The sequence below is a fragment of the Spermophilus citellus genome, assembly GCF_964194105.1.
Source record: "Spermophilus citellus genome assembly, chromosome: 5".
Classification (NCBI taxonomy): domain Eukaryota; kingdom Metazoa; phylum Chordata; class Mammalia; order Rodentia; family Sciuridae; genus Spermophilus; species Spermophilus citellus.
The window spans coordinates 153,061,094-153,077,074 of NC_138186.1; the positions used below are offsets into that span (position 1 = coordinate 153,061,094).

The 15,981-nt window shown below is 37.5% G+C and overlaps 1 protein-coding gene across 7 annotated transcripts in view; it reads left to right on the forward strand.

The window, feature by feature from the left end:
* UTRN (utrophin) overlaps positions 1–15,981 on the forward strand; it is a 529,451-nt gene that overhangs the window by 407,855 nt on the left and 105,615 nt on the right. For all 7 annotated transcript variants that reach the window (XM_081294420.1, XM_081294421.1, XM_081294422.1 and 4 more), the window contains one exon: positions 2,606–2,735. In XM_081294420.1, coding sequence (XP_081150546.1) covers positions 2,606–2,735 — 130 coding nt within the window. The remainder of the gene's footprint in view (positions 1–2,605; positions 2,736–15,981) is intronic.

A 15,981-nucleotide genomic window follows, 5' to 3' on the forward strand; every position in this document is an offset into this window, starting at 1 on the left:
CAACCTCCAGCCCTGGGGGAGTTGATTGGTGAGTTCTCCAAGAATCTTTCTGTAGACTAACGTGTATTTCCATTTGGATCTTTTAAATTCTAAAAATAATTCCAAGGCAGCTCTCTCCTTTGCCCTTTTCCCTCCTACGTCTCTTTCCAGCACACAGGGTTGGACTATTTATAGCCAGAATGTCCCCTCAGGAGTACTCAACACTTCAGTCACAAGATCCTGTGAGCTCCCTTCTGCACTGAAGGATCCAGATTTGCCCTCTGAAATAAAAGCCCCATAAGCATTTCCTGCTCCCAGAGGGCCAGCACTGTGTCTCCTTTTCCTTTTGGGGTTCACATTCTGTTACGTTACTTCTTTTCTTGGCCTTTCATCTCTGTCTAGTGTTCTCTGTTTTCTTTTTTGTGCTGTCTGTGAATTCTTCCCCCTGATGGAGAAGGCCTTTCTTCTGCAGTGAGCCTTCACAACCCCCTGACTTCCCTTCCCAGAGGAGTCTAGCACAGCCCTCCCTGCACATCACTTTAGGAATCTTTTAGTGCCCTCACATTGACTAATTAGATTTTGGGGGTTTAAGTCCTTGTGACCAGTAAAATTGAAATTTTTTCTTTCTTTTTTTCTTTTTTTGCTGTAATACACGCTGTTTTCTATTGCTTTTTCTTTCTTTCTTTTTTTTTTTTTTAACACAAATGAGTTTTTACATCATTGTGTTCCCAGCTGGCTTTGGAAGTTAATACCAGGAATGTTTTTATCCCCTTAGTGCTTCTTTGCTCTAACAACACAATAATCTCAGTTAAAAGAATTGGCTCAACACCTGTGCTTATTTTTATATTTCTGGATGGAAAATGTAATTTTTCCTTTTTGCTTGCGTCTCTTTTATTTCCGTGTATCAGAAACTTTAAATGTCAGAAGATAATCTTTTTTCTTTTCTTTTTTCATGGAATGTCACACCTGGAACTTCTTCTAAAGCTGCATTTCTGAAGTACAGATAGTGGCAGCTTTGTACCTCTTCTCCCTCGATAGTCATTTCATGCTCATTGGAGATAAGCGATCTGGAGATTTTGTTGACTTGTGATTGCTTCATAGTCAGTCTTCCGTTTTATAGATGCTAAGAAGGACACGTAAATTTGTCTATGGCTTTTAGAAAAGGTTTTTATTTCATCCTTTATCCTATATTTTATCACTGGATTGTGGGGGGGGGTTGCCCACTTTTATTCTCTTATTTAATTTTTTATCAAGGTAATAATTGGACACAATCTTAAGGTCAAATTATTTACCATGCTTATCACAAAAATTAGCACTTTGTCCCTCAATCTCTCATTACTTCTTGTCCTTTGGCACCTGTGATAGTCTCTTTCCACTTCATTACCAGAATTTTTCTGGTGTTTAGCTCCATATCTTTACGTGAGGTGATGATTCCAGCACTTTTTTTCACTTTCTGCTTTTTTTTACTGACTGTGGAAGATGAGGATTTAGCCTGCAAATAGCCTGTCAGTTTAACATAGTTAGGTCAAACTCATTTTTTAAAAAATAGTAGTTATGTTTAGAAAGAAAAAATTTTATTGATTTTAAAATACCAGAGCACCTCAGTCCAGAGTTCTAGAAAACAACAACGGAGTTTTCATAGTGCATTGCAGGGAAATGCACTAAAAGAAAATATCAGAGCCAGAAGGTGTGGAGATATGTATAATTTTAAGAGGGTAACACTATTAACAATTTTGATTTAGCTAAAATGTTAAAATAGCAAATGAGAGATCTTCATTTACCACTTGTTGCAGTAGTAATCACTTAATGAGTTTTTTTTTTTTTTCAAATTCTTGTCAATTAGTCGTAATCATGGAACATTTCCTAGGAGCTGGGGTGGAAGTTTAGCCCTACTTAATAGATTTGCATGAAAAACCTCACAAGGGAAAAAGTAGTAATTGCCTCAGAATGAGAGGTAGAACATATTTTAAGATACTTGGAGATTGTCTCTTATGTGTTCTCTTTGGTTTAATTTTGATTTCACATATTTTAATTTGTTTCTCTCTTTTTTCCTTAATGTATCCTAAAGAATGTGAAATACTGAAAATCTCATTCCTGATTTTCTTCTTCTGTACCACTGGATGCACTTTTTTTTCCTGTCAGTGTTATAAGAGAAAAGTATCTTGGAACAGGGTATTGTAATTTAACAGCCTGTCATTAGTGGCAGCTCCAAAGGTATATTTTGTGTAAGTTCAAATACATTGTAACAGGGCTGGAGGACATAGCATGGTGGTGAGCACTTGCCTAGCATGTGCAAGGTCCAGGGTTCAATTCCCAGTACCACAAATACAAAAAATACTCTGTAACATTTTACCCAGGTAAAGTTCCTACTTTTTTGGTTCTTTTCTCTTCCTCATCCTTCTCCTCTTTTATGTTTTTGCATATTTAAGTTCTGCAGAATCACCTCTTTGCTCCTATTCAAATTTTTCACTGTTCAGATCTATCAACCTTACATTTTCACTTCTAAGTTAACTTAAATGCTGGTTGTTAATCATTTCCTTCCCAGCTATACTCAGAGTGATCTAACTGAAGATGTTCCGTGCTGAACACGAGGTTACAAATTCAACTTTTGCTTGTTTTTGCAAAGGCACTGAGACGTGAGTTGAAGGAGAAAGAGTATTCTGTCCTGAACGCAGTGGATCAAGCTCGAGTTTTCCTGGCTGATCAGCCAATTGAGGCCCCTGAAGAACCAAGAAGAAGCCTACAGTCAAAAGCAGGTGAGACTGGTTCCTTTAATACATCACAAAAACACATGTTAGGAGAACAAAACCATAATCAAGTAGGGAATTTCCTTATAGTATTCATGATCTAATAGTTTAAACTTTTCTTTTAAGTATTACCTTCATTGAGTATATATTTAACAAATATCCAGATTCAAGTTAGTTAATAATTGCAAACGGGAAAATTATTTAAAATATAATATTAAACATAAAATATTTAAATCTAAAGTAAGTTTTTTAAAAAACTTCTGTCAACATGAAACACAGCAAAGTGCCCTTTTTTTTCTTCAAGCAGATAGTAGTATTAAATTTAAAAATAAAAACCTATAGCATTTAGGCACTATGGCTCAAAATTGAAACAGGAACTACCTTATTGGCAAATAACAATCTGTCACATAGTACATTTAAGAGAAAATTTGTAATAAATTTGGAGGCCAACATTTTTCTTTTGGTTTTTCACTGTTGAACATTAAAAGCATTCTGATGCATTTTTAAAAATAGACACACCATTCAAAATATTTTCCATTGTTCACTTCACATGGCAAAAGCAAACCTGAAGAGTGCCTCATGCTATGTGCAGCTTGTAAACCATGAACCTTTCTGACTTGTAAGGGAAGCACAGTTGGAAAATACCTTCCTTGACTATAGCGGGGACTGGCTCAGACTTTTGCAAGGCAGCCATGTCCTGCTGAACCTTATTTATGGAGGAAGCTCCTCTCAGTCTGAGTAATTTCCCATCACGGCACTGATTTTCTTGACTCTTTGAACCTAGTTGTATGTGTGTGTACGTGTACAGCACATGCATGTGCACACACACACAGTCATTTCCAACATTACTTTTTGTTTTCTGCTACTGGTATTGCTCCTTTCTGGTTAGCCTACTGGGGAGAAAGTCACTGTTGAGTCTCCCACCTTTCATCAAACCCCACAAGTCACTCCTAATCGTTATTTCTATCTTTGAAGAATGATTGTTTCTGAGGACAGCTGCCCCTACCCTCTTCCCCATTTCCTTGGGTTCTGCATTTAAAAATTTAACTAACTATGGGTTGAAATTTTTTGAAAAAATATCTCATTTTCCTTGTCATTATTTCCTAAACAATAGAGTATGACAGCTATAAAGCCATGTACAGTACATTAAGTATGAAAACCATTTATAAAGCATGTACAGTGCATTAAGTATTATGAGTAATCTAGAGATGATTAAGAGTATGCAGGAGGATATTTATAGGGTATATGCAAATACAGTGCCATTGTATATAAGGAACTTGAGTATCCATCTTGTTTTTTTCGTGGTGTCTGTGGGATATGCTGGAACCAATGCAAATCAAAAGGGATAATTGTACAGTTATAGATTTATTAAGCACACACCCAACACATGTATACAGACAACAGACCCATGCAATACTATTAATTCCAGATTCTCAGCTTGCTGTCCATAGTCTTGGAATAGTTTTAGCACTTGTCACGTTCTTTTTCTGTCCCCTTATATATCACGCAGTATTTGCCGCTGTGATTCCCTTCTTCATGTTGGCCTATTCATGATGATGAGTGAAATCTTTTAGAATCACATTCATCTCCCTTTCCTGATTAAACATCCTCACTGACTTTCCATTCCATACTGAAAAAAACTTTTACTCTAGCATGACATTTGAAAATCATTGCAATCAAAGCCTTCCTGAGTTACCCAAACCAATTTTTTTTCTTAAGATTTTAATAGTTCCATACCCAATGTATATTATCTACTCAGTGATTTTGGAACTCTCTTGTCAGAGTTATGCTCAATTTTCTTTTTCCATTTTTAAATTTTTTGAAAAGAATATTTTAAAGATTGCTTATATCCTTAATATAGACTATCAGAAGGTTTAAGATCTTTAGAAATGAACTACTACAGATTTGCTCACCTCACAGGTGAGAGACTGAGGACCACTGAGAGGAGACAATCTGCTCAGGACCCAGTTCAGTCCTGTTGGATACCCAACATATGCTGTTTACATTTTTATTGATTTATTTTCAGATAAATAAATTCTTCAACTCAGGGCAAATAGATAAATTTTAAATTCATCTATTTGCCCTGAGTTTAAGAATCTAGCTTTAATAATTTTGTATCCTATGCAGTGCCTATGCATATTAGGCACTTGGTCAAAGTTTGATAAACAATATGTGACTACCAGTATAAGCAAGTGCTATAAAGAAACTGACTTACTGTTTGAACTCTACATATGATCTACTACAGGAGCATTTTTGTGAGCTAAATGACTAATAATGTCCCCCATCATCACCAAGTTTCAAATTAAGGAAAATGAACACAAACTATAGGGAGTTTCTTGGAAGAGCTAAACTCATGGCACTTGCTCTTCCTCAAGTTTTGAGTCCATAAAGCATAACCAGGTGGGAGAGAAACTGGTATGACGAGCGGTGGGGATGGGTGGTACATTAGTGGTTTTTAAAATGAAATGGGAAGAAACCCCAGCTCTTCTAGAATAAGTGATCAGTGTTTCTGGAGTTCCTTTCCCTTATCTATCCCCAAATTCCTGCCCTCTCCTGACCCTCTCCCCCCATCCCTGGTCTTTGCATCTTGCCCCACACAGCTCTGACCTATGGGTTGCTCAGGTCAGAATCCTTTGGGCCACTCTGGCTCCTTTAGTGGCTAAATACACTCCATTAGCAATTCCTGTTGTCACTACATTCGGAATATACTAGAATCTGATCCTTCATTACCTGTTCATCACTAGGCTAGCCTTTTCTATATTTCACCTGCCCATAGTGTATATTATCTCATGTCCTCATTTCTAGGCCTGGGAAATGTAAACTCCAGGAAGACACAGTTTTTGTTCATTGTTTTTTAATGCTGTATTTTCTAATGTCTAGAATACTGTCTGGCACATCTGGCACATAGTAGATACTTCTTGCATACTGATTGAGTGAATTGACACGTCAGGTGAGAATTGTCAGGATAGATAAAAAAGCATAATCCCAGATATCTCTGAGAAGGGTTCTGATTAGTTGGAGACCAAAACCAGCAGAAAATGGTGAGAAAGTAAGCAATAAAGTGCTTGGTTGTACAACGCAAGAGAGAAAGAGTCTGAGGGTCAGAGTAGAGAAGGTGGTTCCTAAGTGAGTCTTATAATGTGTCAGGAGGCAGTGATTAGGCTCCAGGAAGATTGACGTCCATGCTAGGACAGATCCTATGACAGTGCAGCCTTAGGGAACAGAGCAGCTATGTGTTGGGGAAGGAGCAGCCCAGCCCAGTAGTCAGAGGCCTGTGCCTAGTCAGGAGGTGGGATGGGAAAGTCGTGTGTGCCATGTGGCTCAGAATGCAGAGGATCTGGAGATTTGGGTAGGATGTTTCAACTTCATCTGGCAGAAAGAAGACACTAGTATAGGTTTGTCTTTTTATTCATTTATTTAAATTTGTTTATTTATTCATTTATTTATTTTGCATTACAATTCTTAGTATACTATTATACAATAATTTAACATATCTCTGATTATATATAAGGTATGTTGACACCAAATTCACATCTTCATACATGTATTTTGTATAATGATGAGGGTCCTTAAATGTGGGAGAAAAATAAGAAATTCCCTTGTCTGCATTAATTTAATTTAAAAAGCCTTCCTGAATCTGCTTTCTTATCTCCTTGCTTTCCTAGGCCTTGGCAGAGAAGGGAGGAACAGCTTTTATAACCAGCTGTTTTATGGCAACATCAAGGTTTTCATATCATTCTAACGTCACCTTGCCATAGGTTCTTCTCAGGGATCAGTCACTTAAGGGTTAAAGAGATACTGCTTTTGAGTTCTCAGTTTGCTGGTATTTTCAGGATATTTCTAAGCCCAATTCAAATACCACCTTCGGGGAGGTGGGCAAGATAAAAAGTTATGTCAATTTAACTTTATGGACTTTTTTTGTTTTGTTTTACGATTAGCAATTTCCATATTCTCTCCTTTCTTGATATTATTTCTGTTATGCTGGCTGACTTTACCTGCTGTTAAAAGTAAATGAAAGAAAATTATCCATAATAGCTTTTACACTTATGTTGTTTACCATGACTCATATGTCACTGCTATCAGAAACAGACAGCATTTGTACGTTAGTTATCCTTCGTGACACCCAAGGGCTCAGTGTTGGAGGCATTAGCACCTGGAGAAATTGTATTAGGGTTTCTTAGTTCTGTTTAATAAGCATTTTTGAATGTGTTGTGTGCACCATCCCCTAGGGGACCAAGATGGATCCATCTCTTTACTTTTATTTCCAGAAAATACTTCTCTTCATAATTTTCCTCTCCCCAAAGCTTTTTTTTTCTCCTCTCAATGTTTTTTTCTTTTTCCCCCTATCATCAATTTAAGATATCTTAAAGTATTCTGGCTTTTTATTTGTTTTAAATTGCTATTTTAATTATACAAATTTGTGAGACATGGGGGTGACAATTTGATAGATACATATATATGGGGTGTACTGTTCAAAGCAGGGTATGTACTTTTTAATTTTTAAAAAATCACTACTGATATTACCATCCTACATGAGGCCCTTACTGTCCTTTGTGAGACTTATTTCAATACTTTTTTCACTGACACTCTGTTGATGTGAACTCTAGAATGATGTAAAACACAGAATTGGCATTTGTTTCTGTGATTTAAACTCCCCCTGGAGTGGGGTCCAGGCTCCTTGCCCTGCCCAGTGGAGTCTGCACTGTGATTTGGCCTCTGATTTTCTGTGGCTCCTGTCATGCCCTTTCTGCTCCACCCTCTGTGTCCACTGGACTCCAGACTTCTCATGACTCTGTGCAGTAGTCCCAACCTTCATCCTGCTGTCCATCCTGATCTTCCCGCCTACAGGTGCCTCCTTCCTGGCCCAGCTCAGGCTGCCTGTCTTCCGGACTCTTTCCCTTCCAACACTCATCCACAATTCCCTGGTCATTTTGTCTCATATCCTGCACCCCCCCACACCAAATCTGTGCTGGAAACTCGATCTCTTCCCTGTTCCTTAATGGCCATTTCCATTTATTGAGATTCTAAGCATGAGAGGTGATGTGAGCCACCAAGATAGATATGGATGGAATATACAGTGCAGATTCTTCTCTGGTTCTCAGGCAGGCACTCAAGGGGTCTATCAGAGCTCTGAGCTCGCACTTGACACTGTTGCAGCCAGTTGAACTTGATGTCCAGTGAATTATGAACACTACAAAACAGAAGTAACAAGGCAGGGGAAAGGTTGGCAGTGGAAAGTAACTCTGGCTGTCTGAGAGCAATGTGGAAAAAAACATTGTGCAGAGGTTCTGTGAGAATTCTAAAATGAAACAAATTAGTCATGTTTGGAGCTTTTTACCAGAAAAGAAAAACTGCAGTTATGAATTTTGGTTTGTTTGTTTTTGAAGCCAGGCTATAAATCAGTTAAAAGAAGGCACAGGAATTTATACTATATTTGAATAAATTTCTTACCAAAATGATAACCATAAAAAAATAGGGCTAACATATAGTCATCTGAAAAAAACTCAGTTATCTGAATAACTCTTTCTGTTTGGAAGAGATAATTAAGTAAATATGATTTTTTAACTGAACTAAAATTAACTGAATAGTAATAAAAATTTTACAAAGTTCACAACTTTGTCAGTAATCCCCTTATTTTGTTTGAGCAACATAGAAATAATTGATTTCATATAGCCAGTATCATACTGATATATAATTTTTCCTTTTAGTTGTTATTTCTATTTGATTATAATCAGTTTGTATTAAAAAAGTAGAACAATGGAACAATAAATCTCTCATCGTTCATATTGTTCTTTCTACTTTTAAACCACTTTCATTATCATTGCCTGAACTATCTCAATGAGTTAGATGATTTTTTTAAAAAGTACGAACACAAAGGCCAAGAAAATACTTTGGTGCTGAGCAAGGTCATGGAGCTAATGAAGGGTAGATGCAAGAACAGAGACTAAGCTTCCATGTCAGTGACCTTTCCCAACCCTCAGGTTTTTGACGGGCTTTTGGCTCATCGCTTTAATTTCATCTCCTCTGTCTTGAGCCATCTGGCTACTGACCTCCTTGCTCTTACGTGACTCGCAGAGTCTAGAGTCTCTTGACCTTGCACACATATTTCTTGGTTTCTGCCTTGTGCTGCCAACCTCCCTTGCTGTTCTCAGTCTCAGATCTGAATGGCTCTGAAAACTGCAGAGCTGCATAATGAATCCATGCAAGGCACTGTGGGACTCACAATCACAGGTGGCTTTTGCCCACTCCAACCCCCAACCTCTGGAGGTGGTCAGGGAGTACATGTGCCTTCTCCCTGTGTGTTACCTGCAGTTCATGTTGAAACCACGTGTACACTGGGGAGTTAGAGCCTCTGTGTTGATCCTGGCTCTGCACCACATGCAGTTGCAGGCAGGCAGGTGTGAGCACACACGAGCACCCCACCAAGCATGTGCACACATAGTACTCCACCCCCAACCCAGAGATGTTATGATTTGAGATTATGGTCATATCTAAATAAAACTGCTAACAGTTTTACCAGATATTTTGCTTCTAAAAGTGTTTAGAAAATCTCATAATTCATTATAAATATGTATAAGAAAAATTCTTACCTTCTGCTTTTAAAAAGAGATTTCATTATTTTGTTTTAATTTTTTCCCCCAGGAATTTCCCATTAATTCTTACCATGAATCTACTTTAAAAATTCTTCTAGTCGAGACACTAATATTATTTCATTCAGGCTGTCTGGGAACATTGCTTCCTTTAAGCCTGACACAGTCATTTTTGCTTCATTTAAATGATATTTCATTAATGGTTATAGGGAAAATACAGTTCTTAATTTAGTGTGTTTGTACATGTAGAGTTGTGTGTAGTGTGGAGAGTTGTGTATTTGTGTATATGCACATAAAGCTTTTTATCATTGTGTATATCTGTATTTAATGGTTAATAATCATCTTTTCACTTAAAAGATACATATGGATCACTGTTTTCCTCTTTGATGGCTGGCTATTTATATTACTAGTATTTAATATTTTAATTTGGGGTATACTGTTTTCTTTTATTTATTAAATATTTTAGAAAGCCATGTAGTAGCAGTGTATCTCTCCTATGTGAAATCTCAGGTATTTGAAAACAAAGAAGTAATAAATAACATTTTTCTGCCATGTCAGTGCGCTCTATGCCAGTACTAACAAACTCATGCAAATAAAATTTCATGATCATTAAATGAGTGAAGATGTGAAATTATCATAGTTTAATAAAAGTTACTTTTATAGCAATTCTCAGTGTAACTTAAGATTATCACCTCATTTTTTTATATCTAATAAAATGAGGTCAAATCATACCTCACCTAACAGAAGTAATTAGGCCAGTCAAGCTAACAGGTGATTTTCCAAAGGCTATTTTGTGTCTGCTTTGATTTGTTTTCCTAATAGCAGCTTTGTTGATTAGAAGTCCATTGGTGGTAGTGACTGGCAGACCCCTTGCTTCTGACAGGCTGAGCTCCCACCCACACAGGCATGCAGGGGGATGCACTGGCCCCATAACCAAGCCGTAACCAAGCCACAGGAGGCACGGGGCTCTGCCTGCTGCAGGGTTGGAACACCACCCAGGAGCCTTTCCTCCGTGTCTGGTGCTGGCCCCTCCACAAGTTTTCATTTTCTGGGCTTTTCTCCGATTTTTATACCACAGCCTGCCAGGAATGGAAAGATAACCCTTTCTTAGATCTAGAACCTTCTTGGAGAGGGTTTGACTAATTTAATCAGAGCAACAGGACCCAGGGTCTTTTAAGATTGACAAACTCTCATTGTAAATAATGCTAAATGGAAGGAAAATCAATTCTTATAAAGGAAAGGGCAAGTGAGAAACTGTTGCCCAGAAAGATGTTCCCAACAAGCCAGACTTTATCAGATGCTGCCAGTGCGCCAGGTGCTGTCCAAGCAGCCACAAGCTTGGTTCCATTTAATTTTCATAGCAGCTTAGATATGAGCACGGTCACCACCCATTTGACACAGACAAGGAGGAAGTTTGGGAGGATCAGAGGCACCCTACCACCCATGTGACAGGACGGAAACATGAACCAAGGCCTCTGTCACGTGGTGCTCTTAACCGCCATTTGTGTTATCTTGGCTCCCTCAATGATCATCAGTGGTGAATATCTAGATATTCAGTAGAAATATGATTTTATTTCGGTATTTTACCCAGTAATAAAATACATGTGTAACTCTCTGCTTTTTTTTCTCTGTTGCTTTTCCTTTATTGAATCATCATGCTTTTAAGTAGACTCGCTGACTACCTACCACCCAGGAAGAAGGTGTTCAGGCAATATTAGACTTTGTCTTATTAATTTTCATATGAAAACTTGAAGTACAAGTAATTGCTTTCAGGCCTGGAGACCACAGCCATAATTTAATTAGCTTCTCAAGTCCAAATTAGATTAGTAAAGTTGTAATGCATGAAAAAGCACAGAAAAATACTTTCTTTTCCAGTGTCTTTGTAACTACAGAGTAATAATCCTTACCAAATTAAAGTTCTATAATATCTCTATGGTGTAATAAATTTAGTCTTTAACTATTCTGAAATATAATGAGTCACTGAGTCGGTTGAGTAAGCCCATCCATTGGGCAAAAATACCAAAAAACATTTTCATGCCTGTGTATATCATAGTAATGGTGTCCCATTTAAATAAGCAAATCGACATTGCTGATGTTGAGAGCAAAGGTTAGTTTGATGGACACACCATCCTAGATTGATTGTTCACCATCTGTTATTTTCTCTAATCAGTGTTACCACCACCCATAAATCATTTGCCTCATGAAAAAGATTGCAGCAGTTTATATGTATGATTTTTATGATAAGCATCTGGAGTGTTACTTTTTTATTTAAACATAAAGAATAGGAGGATAATAAACTCTTCCAATGTAGTGGTCTATATTTTTTGTTACTATTGCTTTTTGGCATGTTTTGAAATTTTGCTTTTTTTGTTACTGTTGCTTTTTAGTAGACAGCAGGAATCTTCCAAGAATGAATTAGAAGTTTTTACCATTTTTTAAGAAAGTGTAGTCTTAGCAGAGACATAAATTCTCTTCTTTAATTAAACTCTCCTTGCTTATTTTGTGAGTTCATAAACATAAGGCATATTTAAATTTCTTTTATAAGAATGGCCAAGCTTGGGCAGAAAGCTCCTGACTTTTGTGGCTTGGTCAACCATTAGCTACTCAGCTGGGAAACAGCCTGGTGAAAGCTGTATAGCAGTGTGACAAGTATCGGGGACTTTTAATCTAAAATTGGTTCTTGATTTCTCTTTTTTTCCTCTTCCTCTTCCTCTTTCTCTTCTTTTTCTTTTGTTAAGTCAAAGATACACAAAAATCTATTCATTCATTTAACAAATGCTTCCTGAGTGTTCACCACCTGCAGGGTGGTGATCTAGGTATGGGGAATACATCAGGAATGAAGACACATTTCCTTGTCCTCCTAAATGTACCTCCACAGCTTCTCTTCTCCCTGTGGAATGCCACCTGCCTGCCCCTGCCCAGCACACTAACTTGAATAATTCTCGAAACTGTCATTACTGTGCAGAAAGTCAAGGAATGTTCAGTTATAGAAAATTGTAAACTGGACCTTGAGTTGCTTGGCTACTCCTGATCTTTTCCTGGAGGTTTATCTCCTTAAGGATCTGCCTCTGCTCCTTCTTCAGCTCAACACTGCTTTATTGACTTTGGCCATCCTAACATATTTAGACTAGTTCAGTCTCCACTGACTTTCTGATCAGCCGTGCCATTTAGCTCCCTTCCCAGTGTGGTGTGTTTTTCTTTTCTTTTTTTTTATTGTTTGTTCACAACATTACAAAGCTCTTGACGTATCATATTTCATACATTAGATTGAAGTTGATTATGAACCCCCAATTTTACCCCAAATGCAGATTGCAGAATCACGTTGGTTACACATCCACAATTTTACATAATGCCCTATTAGTAATTGTTGTATTCTGCTACCTTTCCTATCCCCTACTATCCCCCCTCCCCTCCCCTCCCATCTTCTCTCTCTACCCCATCTACTGTAATTCATTTATCTCCTTGTTTATTTTCCCATTCCCCTCACAACCTCTTATATGTAATTTTGTATAGCAATGAGGGTCTCCCTTCATTTCCATGCAATTTCCCTTTTCTCTCCTTTTCCCTCCCATCTCATGTCTCTGTTTAATGTTAATCTTTTCTTCCTACTCTTCCTCCCTGCTCTGTTCATAGTTGCTCTCATTATATCAAAGAAGACATTTGGTATTTGTTTTTTAGGGATTGGCTAGCTTCACTAAGCATAATCTGCTCTAGTGCCATCCATTTCCCTGCAAATTCTATGGTTTTGTCATTTTTTATTGCTGCATAGTACTCCATTGTGTATAGATGCCACATTTTTTTTTTATCCATTCATCTATTGAAGGGCATCTGGGTTGGTTCCACAGTCTAGCTATTGTGAATTGTGCTGCTATGAACATCAATGTGGCAGTATCCCTGTAGCATGCTCTTTTAAGGTCTTCAGGGAATAGTCCGAGAAGGGCAATAGCAGGGTCAAATGGTGGTTCCATTCCCAGCTTTCCCAGGAATCTCCAAACTGCTTTCCAAATTGGCCGCACCAATTTGCAGTCCCACCAGCAATGTACAAGTGTACCCTTTTCTCCACATCCTCGCCAGCACTTGTTGTTGTTTGGCTTCATAGTGGCTGCCAATCTTACTGGAGTGAGATGGTATCTTAGGGTGGTTTTGATTTGCATTTCTCTGACTGCTAGAGATGGTGAGCATTTTTTCATGTACTTGTTGATTGATTGTATGTCCTCCTCTGAGAAGTGTCTGTTCAGGTCCTTGGCCCATTTGTTGATTGGGTTATTTGTTATCTTATTGTCTAATTTTTTGAGTTCTTTGTATACTCTGGATATTAGGGCTCTATCTAAAGTGTGAGGAGTAAAAATTTGTTCCCAGGATGTAGGCTCCCTATTTACCTCTCTTATTGTTTCTCTTGCTGAGAAAAAACTTTTTAGTTTAAGTAAGTCCCATTTGTTGATTCTTGTTATTAACTCTTGTGCTATGGGTGTCCTATTAAGGAATTTGGAGCCCGACCCCACAATAGGTAGATCGGAGCCAACTTTTTCTTCTGTCAGACGCAGAGTCTCTGATTTGATATCAAGCTCCTTGATCCATTTTGAGTTAACTTTTGTGCATGGTAAGAGAAAGGGATTCAGTTTCATTTTGTTGCATATGGATTTCCAGTTTTCCCAACACCATTTGTTGAAGATGCTATCCTTTCTCCATTGCATGCTTTTAGCCCCTTTATCAAATATAAGATAGTTGTAACTTTGTGGATTAGTCTCTGTGTCCTCTATTCTATACCATTGGCCCACCCGCCTGTTTTGGTACTAGTACCATGCTGTTTTTGTCACTATTGCTCTGTAATATAGTTTGAAATCTGGTATCGCTATACCGCCTGATTCACACTTCCTGCTTAGAATTGCTTTTGCTATTCTGGGTCTTTTATTTTTCCATATGAATTTCATGATTGCTTTATCTATTTCTACAAGAAATGCCGTTGGGATTTTGATTGGCATTGCATTAAACCTATAGAGAACTTTTGGTAATGTCACCATTTTGATGATGTTAGTTCTGCCTATCCATGAACAGGGTATATTTTTCCATCTTCTAAGATCTTCTTCTACTTCTCTCTTTAGGGTTCTGTAGTTTTCATTGTATAGGTCTTTCACCTCTTTTGTTAGGTTGATTCCCAAGTATTTTTTTTTTTTGAGGATATTGTGAATGGAGTGTTTTTCCTCATTTCCGTTTCAGAAGTTTTGTCGCTGATATACAGAAATGCCTTTGATTTATGCGTGTTGATTTTATATCCTGCCACTTTGCTGAAATCAATAAATATTATTCACCACATCAATAGACTTAAAGATAAGAACCATATGATCATCTCGATAGATGCAGAGAAAGCATTCGACAAAGTACAGCATCCCTTTATGTTCAAAACATTAGAAAAACTAGGGATAACAGGAACTTACCTTGACATTGTAAAAGCTATGTATGCTAAGCCTCAGGCTAGCATCATTCTGAATGGACAAAAGTTGAAGGCATTCCCTCTAAAATCTGGAACAAGACAGGGATGCCCTCTATCACCACTTCTATTCAATATAGTTCTCGAAACACTGGCCAGAGCAATTAGACAGACGAAAGAAATTAAAGGCATAAAAATTGGAAAAGAAGAACTTAAATTATTACTATTTGCAGATGACATGATTCTATACCTAGAAGACCCAAAAGGGTCTACAAAGAAACTACTAGAACTAATAAATGTGGTGTGTTTTTCTATCTGCTCTCTACCTCTCAGCCCCATACCACCCTTAGCACCTTGCCTTTTGATATTCGTGAAAGGTATTCTCAAAGTCTCTTTAATTTGGAGTTCTTGATTTTCCCTAAATGTATCTGTATTCATTTTATTTTTTTTTTCATTTTAATGATTTGATAAGTCCTTTGGCTTCGGAGGTGGGATCCACATTGTCTTTGTCTTATCCTTGGTGAAAGATTTTGGCTACATTATTAGCAGAATGATGCACTCTGAATAGCCTCTTGTTATTGTCATTCTTATAATAGTAGATGAACACAATTAGAAACATTAATCAGCCGGTAGCACTTGATGGTATGCACTTGCAATCTGGCTCATGATGAATTGTCTCCCTCGTCATACAGACTGGGAAACAGGCAGGGTCTTCTTAAACACTGATGGAAAATTGGAGAGATTAAGTGGATCTTAATTATTTAATCAGGAAATTTGGGAAGAATGCACTTTCTGTTATTTTAATTAGAAACATCTTTTGGTTATGAAGTAAGAGAGAGAAGTGAGTTGGGGGTGGGAAGTGGAGAGAGAGAGACGTTGAAGGAGACATCAAATTCAGTCTTTTCCCTTGAAGAATTCGTGTAGGCTAGTTAATCTGGTTTGTTTATATGAAATATCTAGAGAAGTCTATAGATTTTTCCAGACCTAGTAATAAAATGATAAAAAGAAGTTAAAGAAAGTGACCTTCATTGAGAGCCTGCTACTAGGCAGGTATGTGCTGGGAGATTTATAGATATAAGCTGAGGTTCAAAAAGGTAAGAAATGTTTGGTGAGGTTAGGTAATAAGTTCATATGGAACTGCATATTGCCTTGCACTAACCTAGTCAGCTGTGAAAATGCTACTTTTAATATTTTTGTTTGTCTTCTGATTTTTTTTCATCTTTTGGTGAAATACAAC